Source organism: Aspergillus chevalieri, chromosome 3, assembly GCF_016861735.1.
Source record: "Aspergillus chevalieri M1 DNA, chromosome 3, nearly complete sequence".
NCBI lineage: Eukaryota > Fungi > Ascomycota > Eurotiomycetes > Eurotiales > Aspergillaceae > Aspergillus > Aspergillus chevalieri.
The window spans coordinates 3,717,428-3,739,229 of NC_057364.1; the positions used below are offsets into that span (position 1 = coordinate 3,717,428).

Below are 21,802 nucleotides of genomic sequence, written 5' to 3' on the forward strand. Positions count from 1 at the left end.
AAAAGATAGGGGACCAGATAATTTAAACCAATCCACTGTACAAAAAATAGAGGGAGACAAAATCAGCCCGAAGCGCTGGTCAATGTAAACGAGGAAAAAGGAAACCTGAAGGAGGGCGCAGCCGCAATTCCCGAAAAAAAAGGGAAGGGGGTAGCAGAGTTCAAAGGGCCAGGAATATGAGTGAATGCAGAATATGGGAGGGAGTTTGGCAAGAGAAAAGGTTTGGAAGGAGACGAAGTCAGAACAGTGAGGGAGGGCTCTTTTATATTGGGAGGCCAGGCGGGCAACGTTTACAGTACGGCGTATCGGGAGACTATAGCAGAAACGGCAAAACTAGCCGGAAGAGGGAATTCACAGGTCCTCGTTTTACAATATAGATCAACTCACATGCCGTTAATCAATGTTCCACAGCCTAAGCAGGCGGGCCCCGGTCCAACTGAACCAAGATAACCACCGACAACACCAACGTCACAACCAGAACCTACCCATTAGCCAACCCCTTCTATCCACAATCATCGGAGCATACTCACTAAAAAAACCAACATGCCAATCGAATTCAACTCCCACCCCCCAGCATGCACCTTCCCCCGAAACAAAGCATTCTGCTGCCTCCAGAACCGAAAAGCGCCAACCGCGACAACAACCAGTGCGACGCAGTGGCACGCAATAGATAACGGAATCGCGACTTCGTAGTATGTGAGCTCGGAAGCTTCTTGGGATTTGGAGCGTTGGAGGCGGAACAGTTGCGCAATTAGAACTCCTTGCATGGCGAGGATGACGGAGGTGCGGATATAGGCGAGGAAGGTTCGTTCGAGGGCTGTCAGGCACTCAACCTCTTAGCAGATGGATAATTCAAAAGAGTGTTGTAGGGGATTACCATAATGATCACGGTTCTTCTTCTGCGGAACTACCAGAACAACATGACTTGTCCAGAATCCGCTGACAGCATCCCAGATCTTCTTTCCCTTTACTAACACACCCTTCCCGTCGCAATAATGGTCATCACCGTTACCGCAATTCGAACCATTCCCCCTCCCATCCGCATTAACAACCCGCGCCGCAACAGTCAGATACGGCACGCGATTCTCCCCTGACGAGACCGTCGCCGCGGATTGCGCGTACTCGCCGTCGTCGTCGTAGCTTTCGCATCTATCCTGTGTGTGGATTTCTTCCAGCTCCATGGCGTCTGGGTCTGGGTCTGGTTCGTGTTGTTCGGCCATGACGGCGATGACGGTTATGGCGGCGTGGTGATCGCCGTTTCTGTTTGTTATCGGCGATTAGATGGAGGGGAGGGGAGATGGTGGGGGATTGGCATTACGTTGGTGTAGAGATTGTTGGGTAGAAAGATGTTGAAAAGCAAATGCATTGGTCCTTGGACATATAGATGCAAGGTTTCTGGATAATGGGTGAATGATTGCATATGATGAGCGCTATACCCGGGGATCTCCGCCTGCCAGTTTGGGAACGGTATCCGCTCGGACCATAAACTCTCTGTCTACGGCGATGTCCATGTGTGAATATGCGCTATTTTATTCGTGTTCCTGATAGTGTATCATATGTATAGTTCGTGTATGGACATAACGGATGTGGATTGACATCATGGTCGATCCCCCAGACTCCGATATCGGCCCCGTTTGAGCGGAAATAACAGCCAAATACAACCGCAGGCTGTGAATCAACAAACATATATAAACCCAAGCATTTCCTGAGAACATTAATTTTCATCAAGAATCTGTTGAGTTTTCTCGAAGAGCCAGCATGTCCTCCACCAAAGACCAATGGAGTGTTGCGGTATACATACACACCCATCTCGAATCATATCCATTCGTATAGACGGATAATCTAACGATAACCAGGCATACTCAGCCTCTGCATCGTTCGTCCCCAAGCTCACCCAGAAGCTTCTCAGCTACCTGGCCCCGCAGCCTACGGACAAGATTCTCGATGTGGGTTGTGGTGATGGCAAGTTCACGGCTAGTTTTCTGCCTGTAGTTGGATCCGTCCTGGGAATTGACGCTTCTCCTGCTATGATTGAGTCTGCGAAGAAGGACTATAATGACCCCAAGGCGGAGTGGCGTGTCGTGGACTGCCGGTATTTGGATAAGGAGGGGACAATTGTGAACGGGTCGTGGGATAAAGTGTAAGCCGGACGCTATGGGGTTCATGAAGAGGCTGACGAGTTTGAAGTATATCTAATGCTGCTCTGCACTGGATTCTACGTGACAGTCCCACGCGCATGAATACTTTTCGCGCCATACATGATAGTCTCAAACCTGGTGGAGCTTTCGTGTTCGAAATGGGTGGCCACGGGAATGTCCCCGAGGTCATGACGGCGCTCATATACACGCTCGTGCAACACGGTGTCCCTGCTGAAAAGGCGAAGGCAGCGAATCCGTGGTTCTTTCCGTCTGAAGCATGGATGAGGGATGCTCTCGAGAGCATTGGCTTCCAGGTTGACGAAATGGAGATCGAATATCGGCCGACAAAACTCACTTCTGAAGCCAATGGCGGATTGGCAGGCTGGATCAAACTGATGGGTGCGTCGTTCTTGGATGTTCTTCCGGAAGAAAAGCAGGATGTCGCTGTGCGGCAGATTTGTGAAATACTTGAACCCGTAGTCACGCGAGAGGAAGACGGGAGCCAATGGTTAGGTTATGTGCGCTTGAGGGGTATTGCTACGAAGATATGATTTACATACACACGAGAATATCATTGCTGTCTCTGTCCCCGTTGCTGTATGAGTACTGCCAGTGGAATGTCCTCCTCATCGTAGAATTCGATCTCCTCGTCTACTCCGAAATCATGTAGCCGCTCTCCCTCGGAATTCCTCCAGGCCTCTTCGCCATCAGAGTTTCTCTTCTCATCGGGCTCTGAGTCGCTTTCGCCTCGAGTATCGGAGTCAAATCGCTCATGGAATTGTTTGCGGCGTTGAACCACGCCGGGTCTGCCGCGTTTCAGGTCTTCATCCCGGCGACGGTTGAATGCTTCGATTTCTTCGTGGGCGGAGCTGTACACTTGTGGCACCGTGAAAGCATCTCCTTTGTCGGTTGAAGTCGGGAGCGGAATGCGATCCGGGTCCGGTGGTGGCCAAGTGACATTGGGACCTATCAGGTGTTAGCATTGAATGATTGTGGCCAGATAACCAAACAAACGTTCGAAATCATTGATCTCAAAATCTAGACCTGTTTCACGATCCGGTGTCGCGGAAAATGGCCAAAACCAACCAAGGATCTATTGGGCTCAGTTCCTGTCATGGTCTGATGGGTCTTGGGCAAACTTACATTTGCACTTCCTCCCATTCCCGCCTTAATATTGTCCCAAATGCCGATATCATACGGAAATTCTTGTTTCCTGATACGTATCTTGACGCCTCCAGGGGCGTCCAAGTAGCCACCAAAATGCCTGGCTCGTCGTAGGAGTGCTTTGTGTCTTTCAATTTCCCATGACTCAATGGTCGTCGTGTTGGCACCGAGAGACCATAGACTTCGAAGCAAGAGAATGAAAAGCGCAAATGCAATCAAACTGTTGACAGCAAGGAGAATAAATAAATAAACCATTTGCCCCAGACTGGGACCGAGGTACTTGTGAAAGTGTCAGCAAACAGAGAACTTGTTCGACGTGGCGACATACACTAGGAAGATGTCTACTAGCCCAGATAGTCGACGCTCTCTCAAAAAGAAGCGATTCAAGATACGACATCCCGACTACCGCGTAAAATAGAAACCGGATGAAATGCGGAAATGTAAAGTGTGACACACAATTGGTAGTCCATGGACAGTGGTGGTCCATCTTTGGTATACACCTGAAGCTGTCAGCCATCTGTACACATACCAGGAATACTAAGGCTTACCTCTCGCACGTCCTGCAATGGTGAGCCCGTGGAGGCTTGAAAGCCTCGCATTTCCGGCACCACCGTTGCCGGCCACCAACGTGGTCCGATGGCTTCCAGTGCTTAGGAATGCGCCCTGGGTCTACTGTGCATGACCGGTAATAACATATCCCAATACATGCCGCCAGAAAGTTAATAGCCCATAGCTCATGTTCTCGCAGAGGTACGGCTTCGAAGTGCAGGAAAAAGTACTGGGAGGTGAAGGTGAGGAAGCTGATCAGGACCCAGACAGCGGGTATCGCCAATTGCGAAATCGAAAAGGGCTCTTGGAACATTTTAAAGGCTCTGCATATTTTCGTAGAGCCCCTTGTATCTCTCAAGAGATCGCGAGATAGAAAGGGAGTTGGCGATGTTTCGCGATTTGGTCACGTGGCCGATCGATCAGGTGCGTGGAAATACAACCTCGTCTCTCGACTCTTCCTCTTCACACTCAACAACATCTTCTCTATTGACTATAATCATCAAGATATTTTATATATTATGATTTAAACTGTCTCTTATGAGCATGATACCCTGATATACCTCCACAATGCCAATTACGGCTCTCCCCCAGAACACCGTCCGGGCAATCGGCTCAACGTCCGTCATCACGGACCCATGCTCCATAGTCAAGGAATTGCTGGACAATGCCCTTGACGCATCTGCTTCGTCTGTGTTTGTAGAGATATCCCAAAACACCCTGGATGTCATTCAGGTAAAAGACAATGGCCATGGTATCCCGTCTGAAGACCATGCGGTCGTCTGCAGACGCACCTTCACCAGCAAGATCCAGACGGTCGAAGATCTCAGGGAGATCGGAGGGAGCTCGCTGGGATTCAGAGGGGAGGCCTTGGCGAGTGTCGCGGAGATGTCTGGTGGTGTTGCTGTTACTACTAGGGTAGCGGCGGAAGTGGTTGGTTCGGCTATCAAGTATGGGAGGAATGGGGAGTTGGTTAGGTGCGTACCGCCCAGTCTTGGGAGGGAATGGGCACTAACAGTGCGATTAGCTCTCAACGTGCATCTCATCCGGTGGGAACGACTGTCAGGATTACGGACTTCCTCAAGCATATCCCTGTGCGAAAACAGACGGCGTTGAAGAGCGCGGGCAAAACGCTCTCAAAAATTAAGAAACTCTTGCAGACGTATGCAGCGTGTCAACCGACAAAGAGACTTTCCTTGAAAGTCATGAAGGCGAAGAATGAGAGCAACAATTGGATGTACTCTGGGAGTCAAAACGCGAACCTCACGGACGCAGCGTTGAAGGTCGTCGGCACGGATGTCGTCTTGAATTGCACAGCCAGAGAATGGTCGCACAATGATAACAGCGCAGATTACAAGGTCGTCGCTCTTCTCGCAAAGGAAGACGCAGGTAATGAGCCTTTGATCCTGTAAACTGGGACTGTCTAACCGTGATAGATCTCACAAAAGTCAACAACGCAGGCCAGTATTTTGGCGTCGACGGCAGACCGCTAGCAAACGGAAGAGGAATCACGCGCGATATCACAAAGCTATATAGGAATTATCTCCGTTCATCTCGGGGAGACGAGGACGCGGTATCAATAAATGACCCATTCCTCTGCTTGCAGATTCAGTGCCCACCTGGGAGCTACGATGTCAACATTGAACCGGCCAAAGATGACGTTTTGTTTGAAGATCCGCAACGAATTCTCTCTCTTATAGATGATCTATTCCGAGGAATGTACGGCGATATAGCTGGATCTGCCGAGGAAAAGCAATCATCGAACAAAGGAAAAGGAAGGACATCTTATAACGATGGATTCGAGTTGCTCATGGCACAAAAAAGCCCGGTTCTCTCAGACTCAAAGGTTCCGACTACAGGTGACGATTCGGAATCATTGTTTATTACGCCATCGTCAGCCTTTATCAGACCATCATTGCCTAGTATTTCTCGGAGCATCGAAGCCAGCACACAGACAGTAGACAAGAATTCTCAAAATGGAATTCGTAGAGGGAGCAGCGATCGAGAAGCACTGAACCCATGGTCATTGACGAAGCTTAATGCTCCATTTCGCACCCCGATGAGAACCCAGGCTGGACCAAGCGCAGTTCCCCTCATAACGAATACTACTAGGAGAGAATCCGTGCAAAGACATCGCGGTGAAAATCAGATGTCGCCTATGTCTTCGGAAAGCTCAGCACTGCCAAGCCCACCGGCTTCGAATTCCAACCCTAATTCGACATCGACCTCGCCTATGGATGCTCACTCTTCTCCGGATAGGCGAGATGTACAGCCATCACCCACTGCCTCGGTACAAAGCAGCATAAGAAGAGCAAGCGAGCGTGACAGGGAGCGATATGGCAAGGGAGCTCTCGACACTTGGTTTTCAAGGATCACTCAGCCGGAACTCCGTGAGAGTGAAGACCATCGGCCCGAGAACGAAGAGGAAGCGCCGCCCTTGACTCAATTGACACAATCGCATTTTGGATCTCCAGATCAGTCACCATCCAATACGCCAGGAAGTTTTGAAGGCTTGTTTACCCAGGATGACAGTGCCTATACGCAAGCCACTCCTGCGCCTTATCAGCCGTTAACGCAAGATAAAGGTTCATCAAGAAGTCCAAACCAGGCCGCGGAAATTACAGATAAACGTCAGGAGTTTCCGGTTATGGAAAAATGGTCAACCAGATTACACCAGCTATCCGGGCCTCCGTCCGATCCTGAACTTGAAAAAGCCCTTGACTTTGAACGCCGGAAGAAAGAAGCCATTGTACAACGGCGAGAGGAAAACAGGAACCGTCTAGAGCGACCTCCTTCTACAAACTCACCGCATCACAGTCGATATCTCGCAGCTCGAGCATCGCTAAACTCGCGCCCGAATGAGCAACAAAGCCAGCTTCCTTTTACTCTTGAATCTTCCGTTTCGAAGTCTACGCTAAGTCCTTTTGACCCAAGGGCATACTTGATCCGTCAAAACGCCGTTCCACAGGAGCCACCCAAGGATGGAAAAACTCGAAGAATCCAAACCAGAAAATTACCGTTTGAGAAGATCCCCGATGGCTATGATCTGCATGATGTTTGTCTTATAATGCCAGTTGACGTTTCGGAGTTGACAAGTTCTATCAAAGAGCATTTGACGCATGATCTATATACCCAATATGGAGGTGATTTTGACGCGTTTACAGAGTCTGAATCCGAAGATCCGTATCCGGTCGATATCTGGAAATATAGGTTGTCAGATTTAGTCAACAAGAACTATGAGACTAAGGAGTCTGGAGTTCCTCGTCTCAATCTCAACTTTTCTAATATCCGCCATCTATCGGGCCACCACCCCAGAACACGACCCTCTGACATCACCGCTAGAACGGTGGGGACGGCGAATTGCAATCCCTCAGAACAGACTGGAGGTTATACACCCACATGTGACCCCTCCATGGTGGTCAGGTCTGGAATCCCACATAGCAGAAACTCGGGAAGATGCCTTAACAGCTCACCAAGCCACTGTACATAGCGGCGCTGACATCATTGCATACACAGATGGCAGCTTGACAGAACAGGGAGTTGGGGCAGCAGTGGTTTCACCTCTAGGGCGCCAGGCAGTTCACATTGGCTTCCCAGCTACTCATACTGTATATGCAGCGGAATTGCGAGGCATAGAGATGGCTCTCACCCAAATAGGCAACATGTTCAGACTGACATCACAACGTTCCCATCGGGCCTATACAGCAATCATCTTTACAGACAATCAGGCGGCAATTCAAGCATGTTCAGCTCCAGGAAGGTCTTCTGGCCAATATATCCTGAGCAAGATTACACGCACTGCATCTCAACTACAGGAGCGCGGCTGGGATATACAGCTGTATTGGCTCCCGGGTCATGAAGGCATCTATGGCAATGAGTATGCTGATGCTCTTGCAAAAGAAGCCGCTAACTCCCCAGCACCCAACCCCAACGGTGTGGAGGAGCTCACTCTCAAAGCTAGCATCCGAAGAACCCTCCGCATAGAAGCAGCAAGTGCATGGAAGTCTGAATGGGCTACCTCCACCCATGGGAACTCCCTCCGTCGTCTATGGAAAGAACCCTCAAAAGCACCGATGCAACTATATCAAGGCCTACGAAGAGCCGCCACATCAGTCCTCATTCAAATGCAAACTGGGAAGATTGCGCTGGCTAGTTATCTTGGCACCTTTAACGCTATGGAATCAACTGAATGCTCTTGTGGACGTGGCCTTCAAGATATACGCCACGTTCTCCTCCACTGTACAAACCAGGCAGGACCCCGGATGCGCCATCTTACACAGGGATCAAGGCGGGAGCTGGATTACCGGGCCTACCTAACACAGCCAGACCTGGTACCAAAAGCAGTGCGCTTCATGCTTGAAACAGGCCTCCTAGGCCAGTTTCAAACTCTACCAACCACATACCGAGTCACAACAACAGACTTGGGGCAACCGGCAGCATAGCGCAGCCGAGGTTACACGCTTGCAGAAGTAGGGAAGGAAACGAGACAGTATCCAACAATCCCATGGATCTTCGTGGCCATGGGAACAGCAGCACGAAAACCAGCAGCACGGGATATACAACAAGCGGAATGAGATATCAGGATATGTGTATAAAGGCGACGATGTACATAGAGACTACCATTACGGCGGCTTACCCGGCTGCCCCGCAGGACCTGCCGCCACTCGGCCTATAGGGCTGACAGATGCGTGTATGAATAATAATAATAATAATAATAATAATAATCCGCCATCTATCGGAGTCCGGTTAACTCTGCATTTATCGGGAGTACTGATTTATGTCTCATTCCGCATCATTATATTGCAAGTATTCTGTTGCATATTTATATAGCAATGACTCGAGTGACTTTTTACTTTTCGGCGAAGCGAGTGAAGAATATGATGTGATGATATCATAATATAGATGACCTGTTTCATAGATGTCGGACTAACTCAAATTTATCCAACCTGCAATGAAAGTTACATAATATTGACATCGACATCGAACAAGCTTCATAAAGCTCCCAATTCCCATGAAACTCCCCAATTTTACAAACTGCTTGAAAACCAATCCAACATGGAGGCCTACGGCGCAAAGCCAGTGGTCGGCATGGACCAACCACTCAATTCCCTCCGGAATTCCGATATAAACCTCAACGCCGGTGACGTCGGCATCTTAAAATCCACCCTCTTACCCTCTTTCACCCTGCACACCGGCCTCACACTCGCCAGTTATGCCGCCGCGCGAGCAACAGACCGCGGCGAAATCAAAGACTACAACTGGCCCTCCAGCCAGGTCGCCAACGCCTGGTGGAGCGCCGTCGGCCGCCGCGTATACTACGACAACATCCCCTTCACAACCGCCTGGAACATCCTCCCCTGGACCGAGAAACTGCTTCTCAGCTCCGTAACACTCTGGGGCACGCGTCTGTTCTACCGTATCGTGTCGCGGTCTGTGTCCCGCGGCAAGGACGACCCGCGCTACGATGAGTTGAAGAAGCAGGACAAAGGGTTCTGGAATTCGGCTTTCTTCAAGCAATTCTTGCCTGAGGCTGCGTTTCTGACATTTATTACACTTCCGTTTACGCTGCCTTTCCGGATGCCCTCGTCGACGCTCTCGGTTGAGCCGGAGGTGTCGTGTGCTCTGAGGACGCTGGGCGTGGGCTTGTTCAGCGCTGGTTTCGCTATGGAGGCTCTTGCCGATACGCAGCTGGAATTGCACCGTCAGGAACGGTCTGATCTGTGCCGTCATGGTGTGTGGAGTATCGTGCGGCATCCCAAGTAAGCCATCGCCCAATTCCCGAATCAATCTTGTGAATGGGAGAAACTAATTCGTGTAGCTACCTCGGCGACTCCCTCGTCCACTTCTCCTTCATCATCCTCAACGCCGCCAACAACTTCAACCCCTTCATCCTTTTGGGACCCCTCGCAAACTACACTTACCTGCGTTTCGTCGGCGGTGATAAGCAGAATGAAGCGAGCCAGGAATCGCGCTACAAGCTCACGGACCCGCATAAGTACGAGCAGCTGCAGACCTGGCGGGCTGAGAAGAACAGCTTCTGGCCTAGCTTGATTGAGCTTGCGAACCCGTGGACTTGGGTTGTTTTTGGGAGTGGGGTTATTGGTGTCGTTGTTGAAGAGGGCTTGAGGTCTTACTTTGCATGAGTGTGCTTTGTGGGAGAATAATGATTGTAACGTGAAATATGAAGAATTAATATATGGACTGAGATCAAGTTTCCTGTTCCTGGATGCCAACCTTGTATAGAGGGATAAGGAGAAGAAGTAGTCTTTGTTTGTATTTCAAAGGAAAAAAAAAAGATGACATAGCATGCCAATTGGTGATCATTATGTTGATAAGGAATGCACTTTTGTCGAGTCGCACCAGGCAGGACAGATGCGCATAGCCGGGTTTCAGGTTCAAAGGTAAGGAAAGAGAATGGATGTCATCTGACATCCCGGCAGGTTATAAGCCAGATAAATTCTGGATCAGGTATGCCATAATAGGTCCTTGTCTGAGAAGCGAGCGACCACAGCAAGAAGACCGATCAAAGTGAAGAATTACCGATGATAAGCTGAAATTAATCTCGAAACACACATGGAGGCGCACTACCATAGAAGCTATGGTGCTGTTTTCCAAAATCGGCGGCGGTTGTTTCCCTCTTGTTACTCTCAACGAACCGAACAAGGAGTCAGGAGCTCAAAACGCAAAGAGTAAAGTCTTCGCGACGCTGCTGCCGTCGTTCGCCGGCATTTGAGTTCCTCTCTTTCTCGGATAATCTTGTCAATGCGTTCTGACATGTCTGAAGCATGGAGGATCTTCGCTAGCGTACAATGAACTTCAAATACTTAGGACTCGGGAGGGCGACATCTGAGTGCTGCTTGAACGTGACGTTCCGAATTCTATAGACATCCAGCCGGGGCAAGTAGGCTTGTATGACGTTTGGTTCGAATGTTAATATGTAGTATTCGTTCGGGTTCACTCCCTGCAGGAATTAGCGTGCTCTTCGCCTCTTCTACTTCTTGCCCGGGAGTAGACGTTGAGAGAACATATGGTCGCCTCAAAAGCGATACGAAAGAGGCCAAATTCTCGATGAACTCCCGCTTCCAAGGTCATAAGATTCGACTGGTCGTTAATGTCCTGGGGACCAAGGCCGGCACGCGGAAAGCACTTTCTGAGAGTGGTCCAAATCTGAGACACTTTGTAATCCTGCAGTGAGTCAATATTTATAGTACTGTAATAGAAGGTTCTGGCGGACCTGTTTTCTGTCCTCTCAATGGCCAATCGAGAAGGGAATAACATGGGCCAACTCATTATCACATGGATACTGCGAAGGATTTGCTGAAACCAAGCCAGCCTTCACTGCGTTCAGTTCAAGTAGGCCTGTCGCTACACATCGAAAACCGTCCCAACGAAGACAAATCATTCTGAGCAATTTCTGCACGGCCTCCGCTGGCGTCACTCCCATGGAGCTAGCCGTAATCTCTAACTCTTCGTGGAAATCTTTGAACGATGATGCTGTCATCTGCGGCGTAACCGAGTGTGCTTTCACTATATAGATAAGTAAAACAAGATTAGGAATCAGTACACAGTTCAGATTCAACATTGGATTCACTTTGCATCAGAATGGAAGTGAGCAGATGCCGGTGTAGACAATGCAGTTGTTCATCATTCAAGAGGACAACAAACTCAGCAAGCATTTGCTGGCCATCATTTGGTAAAAAAAACTCCAAAAGCTCGTGAGAACCTCACGGGTCTGGTCATCTGGCCCCTTTGGTAAATACGACGCAACTCGCTCGTGGACAGCTCGCTCATCCAATTGCGACGGTACACTACTCAGGTCACTTTCCGTACTGAAGAAATTGGATATCATGTCGTCCACTTCAGCCCCAAGCACATTCTCACGGCTCGTAGCCATGGCGGAAGACAGACGATGGTGAGGAGTTCAATACGGTAGTCAGGTCAAAGACGATCCAGGACACAGAAAGTGATTGATACACGAAGAGCAAGGATTGGAATAGCGAGTCTTATGGGGACTAATGAGCACTGGATGGCCAAGGGACGATGTGGATGTGGTGATAATGAGAAGGTGATCTAGAACACAAGTGGAAAACGGTTGAGTTTGCTCTGTTTGCATTTGCGTTTAATACTTCTATACGTTCATCTCGATAACTACATGCTTTCTCAGTCACTCCCAGCAACAACATACTGCTTCTCCGTCTTCAACATCCCCAGCGTCCCATCACTCAACCCCAACGTATCCTTCACAATCTGCCTCGGCGTACTCGCAATCCACTGCCCCAGCGCAATATCCGTAAACGCATCCGCCTGCAACACCTCCAAAAATACCAACTCGTCATCCCCCGTATTTTCAATATAATGGCTATTCGACTGCGGGAAGTACCCCACGTCGCCGGCCGTGTAATCGAATGTGGTTGCTGTCGAGGGCGCTTCGAAGAGCGTCGCGCGGCCCTGGCCGCGAATGAAGAACGTCCACTCGTCGCTGGACGGGTGCCAGTGGATCTCGCGCATGCCGCCGGGGTTCACGGTGACGATTGCGGCGGAGAAGTTGGAGGCGATGGGGAAGGTTGCGGGGTCGATGATTTTGACGGAGCCGCCGGCAACGCGGTGCGCGGGTTGTTGGGAGAAGTGGTAGGTGTAGCTTTGCGAGCGGGGGACGAGACCAGAGGGGGTTGTGACGTTTTGTTCGGAGATGTTGGAGGGGGCGGGCGTGCCGGGGAAGATGTAGAGTTCGTTTTGGGGGATGTTGTCGAGGGAGGAGATGGGGATGCCTAGGTCTTTGGCGAGGACTTCTTTCTTTTGCACTGTCAGCATGCGTTCATTTTAAGAGGATATTGGAGACATACCGGCTGATGGGCAAACACCTGCGAAGCCAGGAAAGTATTATCCTCAGAAAACGACCCGTCATCAAAAACAAGCAGAAACTCAACACCCCCATCTAGGGCTTGAATCGAATGAGGAACGCCCCTGCATCGTCAGCACCACATCTCAATAACCAATTATGCCAGACCACCATATACTTACTTAGGAAAAAACCACACATCCCCTTCTGTAACATCATCCACAAACGTCTGCCCATTCTCATTAACAGCCTGGACCCGACAAGAACCATTCAGCACCAACGACCACTCCCCCGCAACATGCCAATGCAGCTCCCGATATGCTCCCGGCTCAAGCCGCATATCCACCCCAGCCATCTTGGTAGCATCAGGCATCACGACGGTGTTTTCCTGCCTTGCCCAGCCGGAGTTCTCGATGCCTAGTCTGTTGCGGCTGAGCGCCATGGGCCATTGTGCGTTGATCGTCTGCCCGTTGTCGGTGCCGGGAGGTGCGAGTTTATCGCTGTTTAGGCGTTGGTAGGCGTCGTTTTCTATCTTGTTAACATCCCATTCCAGTCTTCATCGCCGTTATTCCCGGATAGATAGAGAGAAAGAGAAGGCATACTCGGCCCCGGATCCGTCCCCCCGTGACTCCCGCGAATCGGCTGTGGATTCTTCACATCCTTGAAATCAAGATAAACGCCCACATCTGCATCCTCCTTCTGCCCCTTCACCAGCTCATACTGCACCGAGGTGTTTTTCACGGGTACATCGCGTGAAGGCGAGTAACCCACGAGATCACCCGAGCCACGCAGTCCGGGATTAGAAGTCGGAGCCGCCTGTGCAGCAGAGAAGAGAAGGACAAGCGCGAGGATGTGTTTCATGATGTGATGCAATAGTTCACTGGTGAACAGGCTATTATTTGTTGTAACAATTGATTGAGTGAAGAACAATGGTGGTTGTCTGCAACTGGGTAATATGCAGGTATTTATATCCGTCGGGTGCAACGCTACACCATACTACGCTGGTTTTTGGTATGTATGTTCATAGTAATTGCTATACGATGATGGTCTGCCTAGAGGGACAAGGGCGGGCCACAACGCCTGGTCTCTGTCTGGTTGGAAATGAAACGAGTTGAGGTGAGCGTATCTGCCGTATACCCGGAAGGCACTCGCACGAGCGCGGGGACAATGATGTATAACAGAATTGGAGAAATCAGAATTAGAAATTGGAGAAAAACAATCGCATCGGGAGATTCGCTGCCGATTTACCGGTTACGACGTTATACTCCACCGCTACACTTACTCTATCAAAAACAAGAGAGAAACTAAAAGATCAAGCCTACAAACTAGAAAGCTTGTCCGAGACGTAAAACTCTATAACTCTGCTGCCTAGATTGATTTACTGTCATGCCTCTTGATTGCTGTTGTTATTAATGTATTAATCCTGCAGATAATATTGCATATAGTTGCCACCAAGGTTACATACAATGCCGGGTTATCGGGGGTACGGAATACGGGTCTATGCAACGGTATGTCCGAATGCATAGTATGATAAGCGGTGATTGGGTAGCCTTGTACAGCCCTGGCCAGCCCTACGCTTGAAGTCATGCTCATTGCCAGAAATAAATTATTTCTACTCCTTGCTGACAGGAAGATGCATATACAAAAACCGAATCCCAGTCCGGAAACCCTTCCCGCCAAAACGCCTTTCGTCAGGTATTAACAATAGTAAATGCACACGTGAGACATAATAATAGTGATAGATAATACAGGCAGGCAGAAAATAGATTATACCCCCCGCGGCATCCGACACACCTCCCGCGCCTCCTCAGGCATAGTCTTCCAAAGCACCTCCCGCACCTCCTTACCCACCTGCTCAATAACATCCATCGCCCAGAGGACGTCCAAATGCTCGTATTCATCCACCATCTTCGCATGTACCACCTGTACATGCGGTTCCCGTCCATTAGAAAACCTTCTCAGCAGCCGTTGCCCGTCGACAAGGTCATCCGACCCCGCAATCCACATCGCTACCGGCGGCATCTGCGCCCCGTACCAGGCGGTGTCGCTGCGGGTGCAGCCGTCGGTCATTCCTGACTCGACGCGGTGGTCCTCCTCGGCTTCATGGCAGCTGAGCTGGTGAGTGGACAGGATGCAACCCTGTTTTGCGAAGCCGTCGCGACCCAGCCACCAGCGCATCATCTCGCTGCTGACATAGACGGGGGCGAATTGGAACATGCGTGAACGGAGGCCACGGTCCCAGCGGGCGTCGCTCCATTGGAAGAGGAAGGAGAAGACGTGATAGCCTAGCGTGCCGTATATGCGAGACGGGAGAATTTTCTGCACTGTGATCATGAGGGGGATGAAGGCGTGGATGCCGAAGAACAGACGGAATACAGCGTTAGGTATCCATTGTACAAAGCGGAAGTATATCCGCTTCAGCATGGGCCCTGCATAAGCAGCCGGGGCGAGTGCGCAAAAGACCGAGATACGCTCGCCCAGTTCTGGCCGCTGCTCTTTGGCCAAGGCCACAAAAGTCTGCGTCGTGCCTTGGGAGTGGCATACGAGGCCCAATTTCTCAAATCCAGTCTCGTAAAGGACCCGCGACATGAGTGCGGCCAGGTCCAGCACGCCCAGATGTCGGATATTCCAAGACCACATGTGAGGATCCGACGCTGGAAGGGAGGCATGTTCCGGGCCCAGCCCGCAGCGATTATTCCCCAACCAGACATCGTACCCCGACTTGCAAAGGTAAAAGGCCAGACTGTCATCATCGTTGGAGCAGTAAGCCCCCGCACTCTGCATCAGGCCGTGCATCAGCAGAATCGGATACCGTCGATTGCCCCCTGCTGAGCACACTCGCGGGTTCCGCTCACCGGTGAACGCCTGCGGTCCCCTCACCTGCCTCTCCTCCGGCGGCAGGGGCACATACTCCTGAGGATTATAGACATGCCACAGCGTAACGATAAACCCATCTTCCGTCTGCACCTTGAACGTCTCCACGTCTAATCCAACTCTGCGCGCATAGTACGCGACGTCAGCGACAACAGGGTCCTTCCCTCCTTCTAGCGGGGGACATTCATCAGGTCCTTCTTCCTCCTCCTCTTCCTCCTCAATAATATCTTTCTTCCCCTGTCGCCTTTTCCATTTCAACTCCGCATGTTGTCTCTCCGACTCCCTCTCCCATTCCTCCACATAAAACTTCCTAGGCGCATGCGGATTCTCTCCATTCCACCGCATCCGAATATCAGATGCAAACACCCGGCCCCATTGTGCCACAGCCCCAACCACAACCAATATCAGCAGCAGCAACGAGAGAACAAACGAAACGCAGCGTATCGCGAACCACTGCAGGGCCCGGAACGTCGTTGGTTGGCCGTATGTCGGGAGCGGGGGGAATAAAGGGTGCGGCGAGAGGACATGCTGGTGTTTCTGCAGTGGTGCTTGTGATTTCGAATTTGAGTTCGATTTTGATGTCGCCCGCAGCAAAGCATCGGTTACGTCCATAGTATCATCATCATCGTCACCATCATCCCCGTCAAGATTGTCCAGTTCGATTTCGGAACGTATGTAGTTTGCTTTCATATCGGGAGTGTCGCGCATCGAGTCAAAACCGGAATCGTAGTCGGGTTCCGACTTTTGTCGATTACCGTTCTCGATGGGATCAGAATCAAAGAGCCCAGGCTGCTGCATAGTAGACAAGGCAGCAGTAGACCGGGGATTCTCCCCGTAGGCCACCGACATGTTGAGAGTCGCAAAAAAACCAAAAACCAAAAAGAAAAGCAAAATTCAAGTAATGGAAAAGAACGGCAACATCTTTCTTCTCCCTTCAACTAAAAATCGACAATAATGCGGTGTCCGTGAGATAATCCCGGGGAAATGCCCCGTCCGCGTCTCACACCCCCGTCTATTCCCCTTTTAGGCTTCCGTCGATATCAGTCACGTGGGATTCACCAATGACATTCAATGATCGTTTTCAGCGGATTGGCGATTGTGCAATCAGCGGTCGTTGTCCGATGCCATTTCCACCGGGGAATACCCAATTGCGTGTAATATCGCACTGTTTTTTGGGTGCGAAACGTGGCAGTGAAGTGGCGAGTTGCACTGGAGCCCCTGATGGGGGAGGGGTTGGAGGGTCTTCGATTGGTGTGGACTGGTTGCATTGCCACAGAGCCCTTGGTTCTGGAGATTAAGTGCGAAGTCTTGGTTGGTTCAAGCCATCTGCCCGATTGGATCTGTCGTATTCCGTGTAGAGTAGGTTTTGCAAATTGAGATGATGGGACAGTATGTTACTGAATTATCTCAACAAGTCCGATGTGGTGTAACGGCTAGCATCGCTCGTTTTCAGTCCAGATCCGAGCAGATCGGGGTTCGATTCCCCGCATCGGAATTTTTTTGTCTTTTTTTTTTCTGCTCGTCTTCGACAGCCATTGCTGTGATATAAATCCTATGAGTTATTTATTCTTTTGCTCTTTTCTTTGATCGATTTGTGATCCCGGAGTTGCTATCGCTCAACCCAAATAACTCCATATATGCCGTTAATTATTTACACGCCGGTACGCTTGTATAATGTCTGGAATACTACCACCTCCATATCAAAAATATATACCACCCCAGCACAACCTTCGCAACAAACCACACCTCCCCCAGAAATGCCCCCCACACAGCACCCAACACACCCTTCCCATTCCCATTCCCCGACCGCTGTCCGTGCCCTTGCCCAGAAGACGTACCCTTGGTTGGACTCCCCTCGTGACCTTTCTCTGGGTAGTATTCAAAGGATCTGGAATTCGTGTTCGTGCCGCGGCTGGCTAGACCGTGCGGTGCGAAGATTGTAGAGCTGGAAATACTGGATGTAGGGACATGGCGCTGGACTTTGGTGAGGGGGAGGATTGGGCCAGCATCGGCGTTGTTTGATTGGGACGGGTATATGGTTACCAGGACTGCCCTTGCGAGGAGGGTGACCAGGGTTAATACCAGGACCATTGCGTAGTGGATGAAGATCGACAGTTGGTCCGGGAGGAGGCATAGGTGGTTTTGCAGAGTCGGTGAGACGTTCTCGAGGGACTTGCCCGTGGTAGGATCGATTGGGTTCCAGAGACTTGTTAGGACAAAGCCTGGTCGTCGGACGCCCATTGCCCATGAGAGACTCTTCACTGTGATCTCTCTGGGCGAGCCACTGAATTCGCGGTGTGCGATCTCGCAATAGTCATGGTCATCGCCGGAGTAAACGTGCACGAGGTTAGGTCCGACTTTCGAGACCAGGTCGTTGGAGATGGTTTGTGTGAGGACGTTCTGGTATTGGTAGCCGCCGCTGATCTTCAGCGAGTTCTGCTCATCTTCTTGAGGTTCCTCGTCACTCGACGATGGCGGGTAATGTTCTCGATATGGCCCACATGGTGTAGCCGCCTTGCGATACAATGGAACATGCGTGAGAAGGATAGTGGGAAGTCCAACCGTCTCCGACTGCGGGAGTTGGCCAAGCGAGGGTTCTTTAACCTCCACAGCAGCATGGTGGAATTGATATCCCTCAGCTTGGCCCCGGAGGGACTTCAGCTCGTGTGTCTCCGCCTTCGCCTTGTGCACATTCATCTGGTTCAGAAACTCCTCCGCTTCCTTCCAAATCGCCTCATTGGGCGAATCCCCATCCCCAGACCCAGCCCCCGTGCTGCCAGTCTGCGGATCCGGCTGATCCATCGCACTAAGCGACACCGTATCGACCGACACGAAAGTGTGATTCCCCAGCACATCCACCCGGTTCCCCTTCCCAAAAAACGTCTGGAACCGATCCCGAACAGGCACCTGGATCCCCGATCCAAACCCCAGATCATGATTCCCAGGCAAACTCGCAATCATCCGTCGACCAAGAGGATCCCGCGAGAGTGCATCCCCTTCTTTGAACTGGTCTGAGAATATCCGACCAAAGCGACTGTACTCCTTCTTCCAGAATGAATCCTTGTATTTCTTGTAGCGCTCGTCGGGGCTAGACGTCGTCCCCGTCGCCCATTCTCTACCTCCATCGAATAGATCACCAAGAAACAGCACCGTATCGGGTCCCAAATCCCTCTGCATCGACGAAAACGACCGCCGCAGGTATTGATCCGTAAACTTCACCGTCAAAGTCGACAGCGGCCACGGCCGTCCGGGATACGTATGGGGATCGACTAATTGCGGATCGGCGACGAATGCGACATGGTGAGGAGTAGCATGCGACGGCTATCACAATCAAAGTAACCATCAGCTTCCATCCATAATTATAATCAAGAGAATCAAGAGAATCAAGGACGATACACACCCACTTCTCCCACTCCCCCCAACTACACCCCTCCAAACTCTCCTGAAACACCGTCCTCTCACCCCACCATAATGTCCACACCCAGAAAAGAATCAACGCATTTGCGATCGTAACCATCCGTCTGATCGTAGATCGTCCCATGGCTTTCAGTTCACTCGGGCTCCTCCGTCTCCCTGCCCGCGACTGCGCGCGCAGCTCCGCAATCCATTGCTGAGCCCATGGCGGGAGTGCGTTTTGTATTTGGACGAGGATGTTCGAAAGTCCAGAGGTGGAATTGCGACGGGCGGGATGGAACGGAGCGTTTGGATATGCGTAGCTCATGGTGATTTTGGAATTACTCCGTAGCAAGGGGATATTCAACGGTTCGAGGCGTGTCGCTGCGGCATTGCTCGGGGGTTCAGGGCGTGGGTATTGGGTCAACCGTCTACTGTGACGGTCGTCAAATGAAAAGAATGTAAAGGTCAGAGCATGATATTTTCATAAGAATTGTCATCAGGTCTATTATCGAAGAGAGAGCTTCAAAGTGGCTGATGATTCCACATTTCTCTTTGGCTGTGATGGCGCCGATCTGCCGCTCGTGGCACGTGATTGACCGCGGCAGAATTTCCATATAAAGTCTCAGAAACAACATGCAGTGTCGAATTAGAGATTAAGTAAAAATACATGCAGAAGTGTATAGCACAGAGTCCAATTGCCAGTCCAAAACATGCTGTATAATCCATGATAATCGCCCATCCTGTCAAACGCCAACTTTTTGTCTTCTATGATATTGTTAACCCTTAAGATCAGTGTTGGATTAAACCGAAACCGCAGCGTAGGAATAGCGGGTATGAGAAACATCGATGAAGAGAAGAAACAAATGATACATCCAGGTTGATAATAATGGAGACATCAACAGGGTAGATAAAGATGAGAAGGAGATAAAAAGAGAAAAATGGAAACATTTATGTAGGCTTCTTAGGACAGCATTGCCCGCCGCGAGCGCAATTCTCATCGCATTCGAGAAGACATGCTTGCGCGTCTTCCCGGACACTCGCAGCACGGCTGGGCTGTTTGCTGGCTGAGTTGGGCTCATAATGGCTCTCCCGAGAAGATGATGGACCACCTTGGTTGTCCTCCGTATCGCTATCAGGGGCAAATTCAGGCTGAATGGTGGACGAGTGAATGCCATAGGCGTGCAGGCACTTCCGCACTTGCCGAGCCAGGTGCATGTACCGCTCCGAACCTTCGCCCTTGATTTCCGTGTCAACCTGAATATGAATCGAGGCCACGATCTTGGTGTCACTCAGTTGCCAGACATGAAGGTGGTGCGAGCCAATCACCCCGGGGAGTTGCTCAATATCATCTTTGATGTGATCGATACTGAGACCGGAAGGCACCGCCTGCAACAGAATGCGCGACGCAGCTTTGCACAGAGGAATGGCCGAGCAGAGGATGACGACTGTGATGAACAGAGAGATACCCGGATCCACGTAGTGTCTCCACGGGTAATCGGTCAACCATATGATAAGCGCGGATGCGATAACACCGATATTTCCCAGTGCATCACCCATGACGTGAAGGAACACACCACGCATGTTCAAATCATGACCATGTCCATCCTTCTCGTCCTTGGGCTTTGGTTGTGCGTGCTTGTGATGGCGGTGAAGGATGTCATCCGCGGTCACATCGCGTCCGTTGGTAGGCGTACTGTCCTCATCGGTGTAGTTGGACTTGCGATCCTTGCGGTTCAAAAGTGCTGAACGTTCGGATGGCTGAACCTCGTCACCTTCCGACTCGGATGTCGTTTCCACTCCATAACGGTTAGTCTGGCTCGCAGCGATGATCTCCTGCCGCAAAGTCACGGGATGAGAGATATCCTCTACATCAAAACCACGAGCGCGAGCTTGGCTGTCCAGGGTCTTGCGGCGCTGACTATAGGGTGAAGACACCTCTGTTGTCTTGGCCTGCTTGCCATTTGCCTTCCCGGCATTCTCGTACTCCTCAGCATGTTGTTGGCCGAAACCCTGCTCTGCAGCATTTACGTCTTCCATACTTTCATTTTCGGGACCATGGCCATGACCATGACCATGGGAGTGATCGTGGAAGAGAGCAAGACCCAGAATGTTGGATGCTAAACCCAAGGCTCCGACAATGCAGACAAATTTCGGATTGTTCACTTCCTGCGGCTCCACCAAACGTTGGATTGCTTCAAGGAAAATGGAGACACACAAGGCGACAAGGAAGACGCCATTGACCAATGCGCCCAATGTCTCTGCGCGTTGCCACTAGGATTCGAATTCTGGGATTAGACTGTGTCACCAGCACCAAACAGGGATGGACAAGATGATAACTCACGCCATAGGTATACATCTTGGAATTAGGCTCGCGGTTGGCGACTTTGACGGCCCATAATCCCACGAGTAAGGATAGCACATCATTCAACTATTCATGTCAATTAGACGCTGCCTGTATTCGGTTTTGAAGGATATATTGTACCATATGGAAGGAATCGGCAACAAGGGCAAGGGAATGGACCGCATAACCTGTTTCTCTGTTATTATCGCTGGAGAGAAAAAACCCTTGAACAATGGCAATGACGGACCTGCGATGAGTTCCAATAGAAAGAAGGCAGTATCAACAACCAGCAGGATGATGATCTTGTTGGTTTTGGAGAGTGCCATGGTGGTTGTTCTGCGGCGCGCTCAGTGGCGCGATGATCCGCGACAGGAGGAAAAAAAGATTGACGGATGCGACGATTGGCGACTGACAGGGCGTACGATGAGAATAGATGAGTATATTGACTGCAAAAAGGGATTCTAATGTATTCTCAACGATGGCGATGGCAGAGGAAGGAGGAAA

The 21,802-nt window shown here is 50.6% G+C and overlaps 9 protein-coding genes and 1 non-coding gene across 10 annotated transcripts; 4 read left to right on the plus strand and 6 right to left on the minus strand.

Annotated features, from left to right (window-relative positions):
• Positions 1 to 412: 412 nt before the first annotated feature.
• ACHE_31276A (DUF202 domain-containing protein) lies at positions 413 to 1,380 on the minus strand (the record flags this gene model as incomplete). The annotated part of the gene is made up of 4 exons (XM_043277988.1): positions 413 to 481; positions 531 to 817; positions 878 to 1,260; positions 1,319 to 1,380. The coding sequence occupies 4 exons, from the start codon at positions 1,378 to 1,380 to the stop codon at positions 413 to 415; spliced, it is 801 nt and encodes a 266-aa protein (XP_043135811.1).
• Positions 1,381 to 1,758: 378 nt separating this feature from the next.
• ACHE_31277S (class I SAM-dependent methyltransferase) lies at positions 1,759 to 2,689 on the plus strand (the record flags this gene model as incomplete). The annotated part of the gene is made up of 3 exons (XM_043277989.1): positions 1,759 to 1,791; positions 1,857 to 2,140; positions 2,188 to 2,689. The coding sequence occupies 3 exons, from the start codon at positions 1,759 to 1,761 to the stop codon at positions 2,687 to 2,689; spliced, it is 819 nt and encodes a 272-aa protein (XP_043135812.1).
• Positions 2,690 to 2,709: 20 nt separating this feature from the next.
• Positions 2,710 to 4,164, minus strand: pfa4 (putative palmitoyltransferase with autoacylation activity Pfa4; the record flags this gene model as incomplete). Its single annotated transcript, XM_043277990.1, has 5 exons — positions 2,710 to 3,104; positions 3,153 to 3,231; positions 3,282 to 3,581; positions 3,631 to 3,802; positions 3,851 to 4,164. The coding sequence occupies 5 exons, from the start codon at positions 4,162 to 4,164 to the stop codon at positions 2,710 to 2,712; spliced, it is 1,260 nt and encodes a 419-aa protein (XP_043135813.1).
• Positions 4,165 to 7,084: 2,920 nt separating this feature from the next.
• On the plus strand, positions 7,085 to 8,290 carry ACHE_31279S (ribonuclease H family protein; the record flags this gene model as incomplete). Its single annotated transcript, XM_043277991.1, has 1 exon — positions 7,085 to 8,290. The coding sequence occupies one exon, from the start codon at positions 7,085 to 7,087 to the stop codon at positions 8,288 to 8,290; it is 1,206 nt and encodes a 401-aa protein (XP_043135814.1).
• Positions 8,291 to 8,903: 613 nt separating this feature from the next.
• On the plus strand, positions 8,904 to 9,991 carry ACHE_31280S (DUF1295 domain protein; the record flags this gene model as incomplete). The annotated part of the gene is made up of 2 exons (XM_043277992.1): positions 8,904 to 9,607; positions 9,667 to 9,991. 2 exons carry the CDS (start codon positions 8,904 to 8,906, stop codon positions 9,989 to 9,991), a joined length of 1,029 nt encoding a protein of 342 aa, XP_043135815.1.
• A 2,017-nt stretch (positions 9,992 to 12,008) lies between these two features.
• Positions 12,009 to 13,548, minus strand: ACHE_31281A (putative oxalate decarboxylase; the record flags this gene model as incomplete). Its single annotated transcript, XM_043277993.1, has 4 exons — positions 12,009 to 12,641; positions 12,692 to 12,812; positions 12,870 to 13,215; positions 13,290 to 13,548. 4 exons carry the CDS (start codon positions 13,546 to 13,548, stop codon positions 12,009 to 12,011), a joined length of 1,359 nt encoding a protein of 452 aa, XP_043135816.1.
• A 906-nt stretch (positions 13,549 to 14,454) lies between these two features.
• On the minus strand, positions 14,455 to 16,410 carry ACHE_31282A (putative ab-hydrolase associated lipase; the record flags this gene model as incomplete). Its single annotated transcript, XM_043277994.1, has 1 exon — positions 14,455 to 16,410. One exon carries the CDS (start codon positions 16,408 to 16,410, stop codon positions 14,455 to 14,457), a length of 1,956 nt encoding a protein of 651 aa, XP_043135817.1.
• Positions 16,411 to 16,976: 566 nt separating this feature from the next.
• On the plus strand, positions 16,977 to 17,056 carry ACHE_t30021S. The gene has a single exon. It is a non-coding gene; the product is annotated as a tRNA-Glu (tRNA).
• Positions 17,057 to 17,247: 191 nt separating this feature from the next.
• On the minus strand, positions 17,248 to 19,282 carry ACHE_31283A (putative manganese ion homeostasis (Fr); the record flags this gene model as incomplete). The annotated part of the gene is made up of 2 exons (XM_043277995.1): positions 17,248 to 18,882; positions 18,962 to 19,282. 2 exons carry the CDS (start codon positions 19,280 to 19,282, stop codon positions 17,248 to 17,250), a joined length of 1,956 nt encoding a protein of 651 aa, XP_043135818.1.
• Positions 19,283 to 19,905: 623 nt separating this feature from the next.
• Positions 19,906 to 20,994, minus strand: ACHE_31284A (cation diffusion facilitator family transporter; the record flags this gene model as incomplete). Its single annotated transcript, XM_043277996.1, has 1 exon — positions 19,906 to 20,994. The coding sequence occupies one exon, from the start codon at positions 20,992 to 20,994 to the stop codon at positions 19,906 to 19,908; it is 1,089 nt and encodes a 362-aa protein (XP_043135819.1).
• Positions 20,995 to 21,802: the final 808 nt, after the last annotated feature.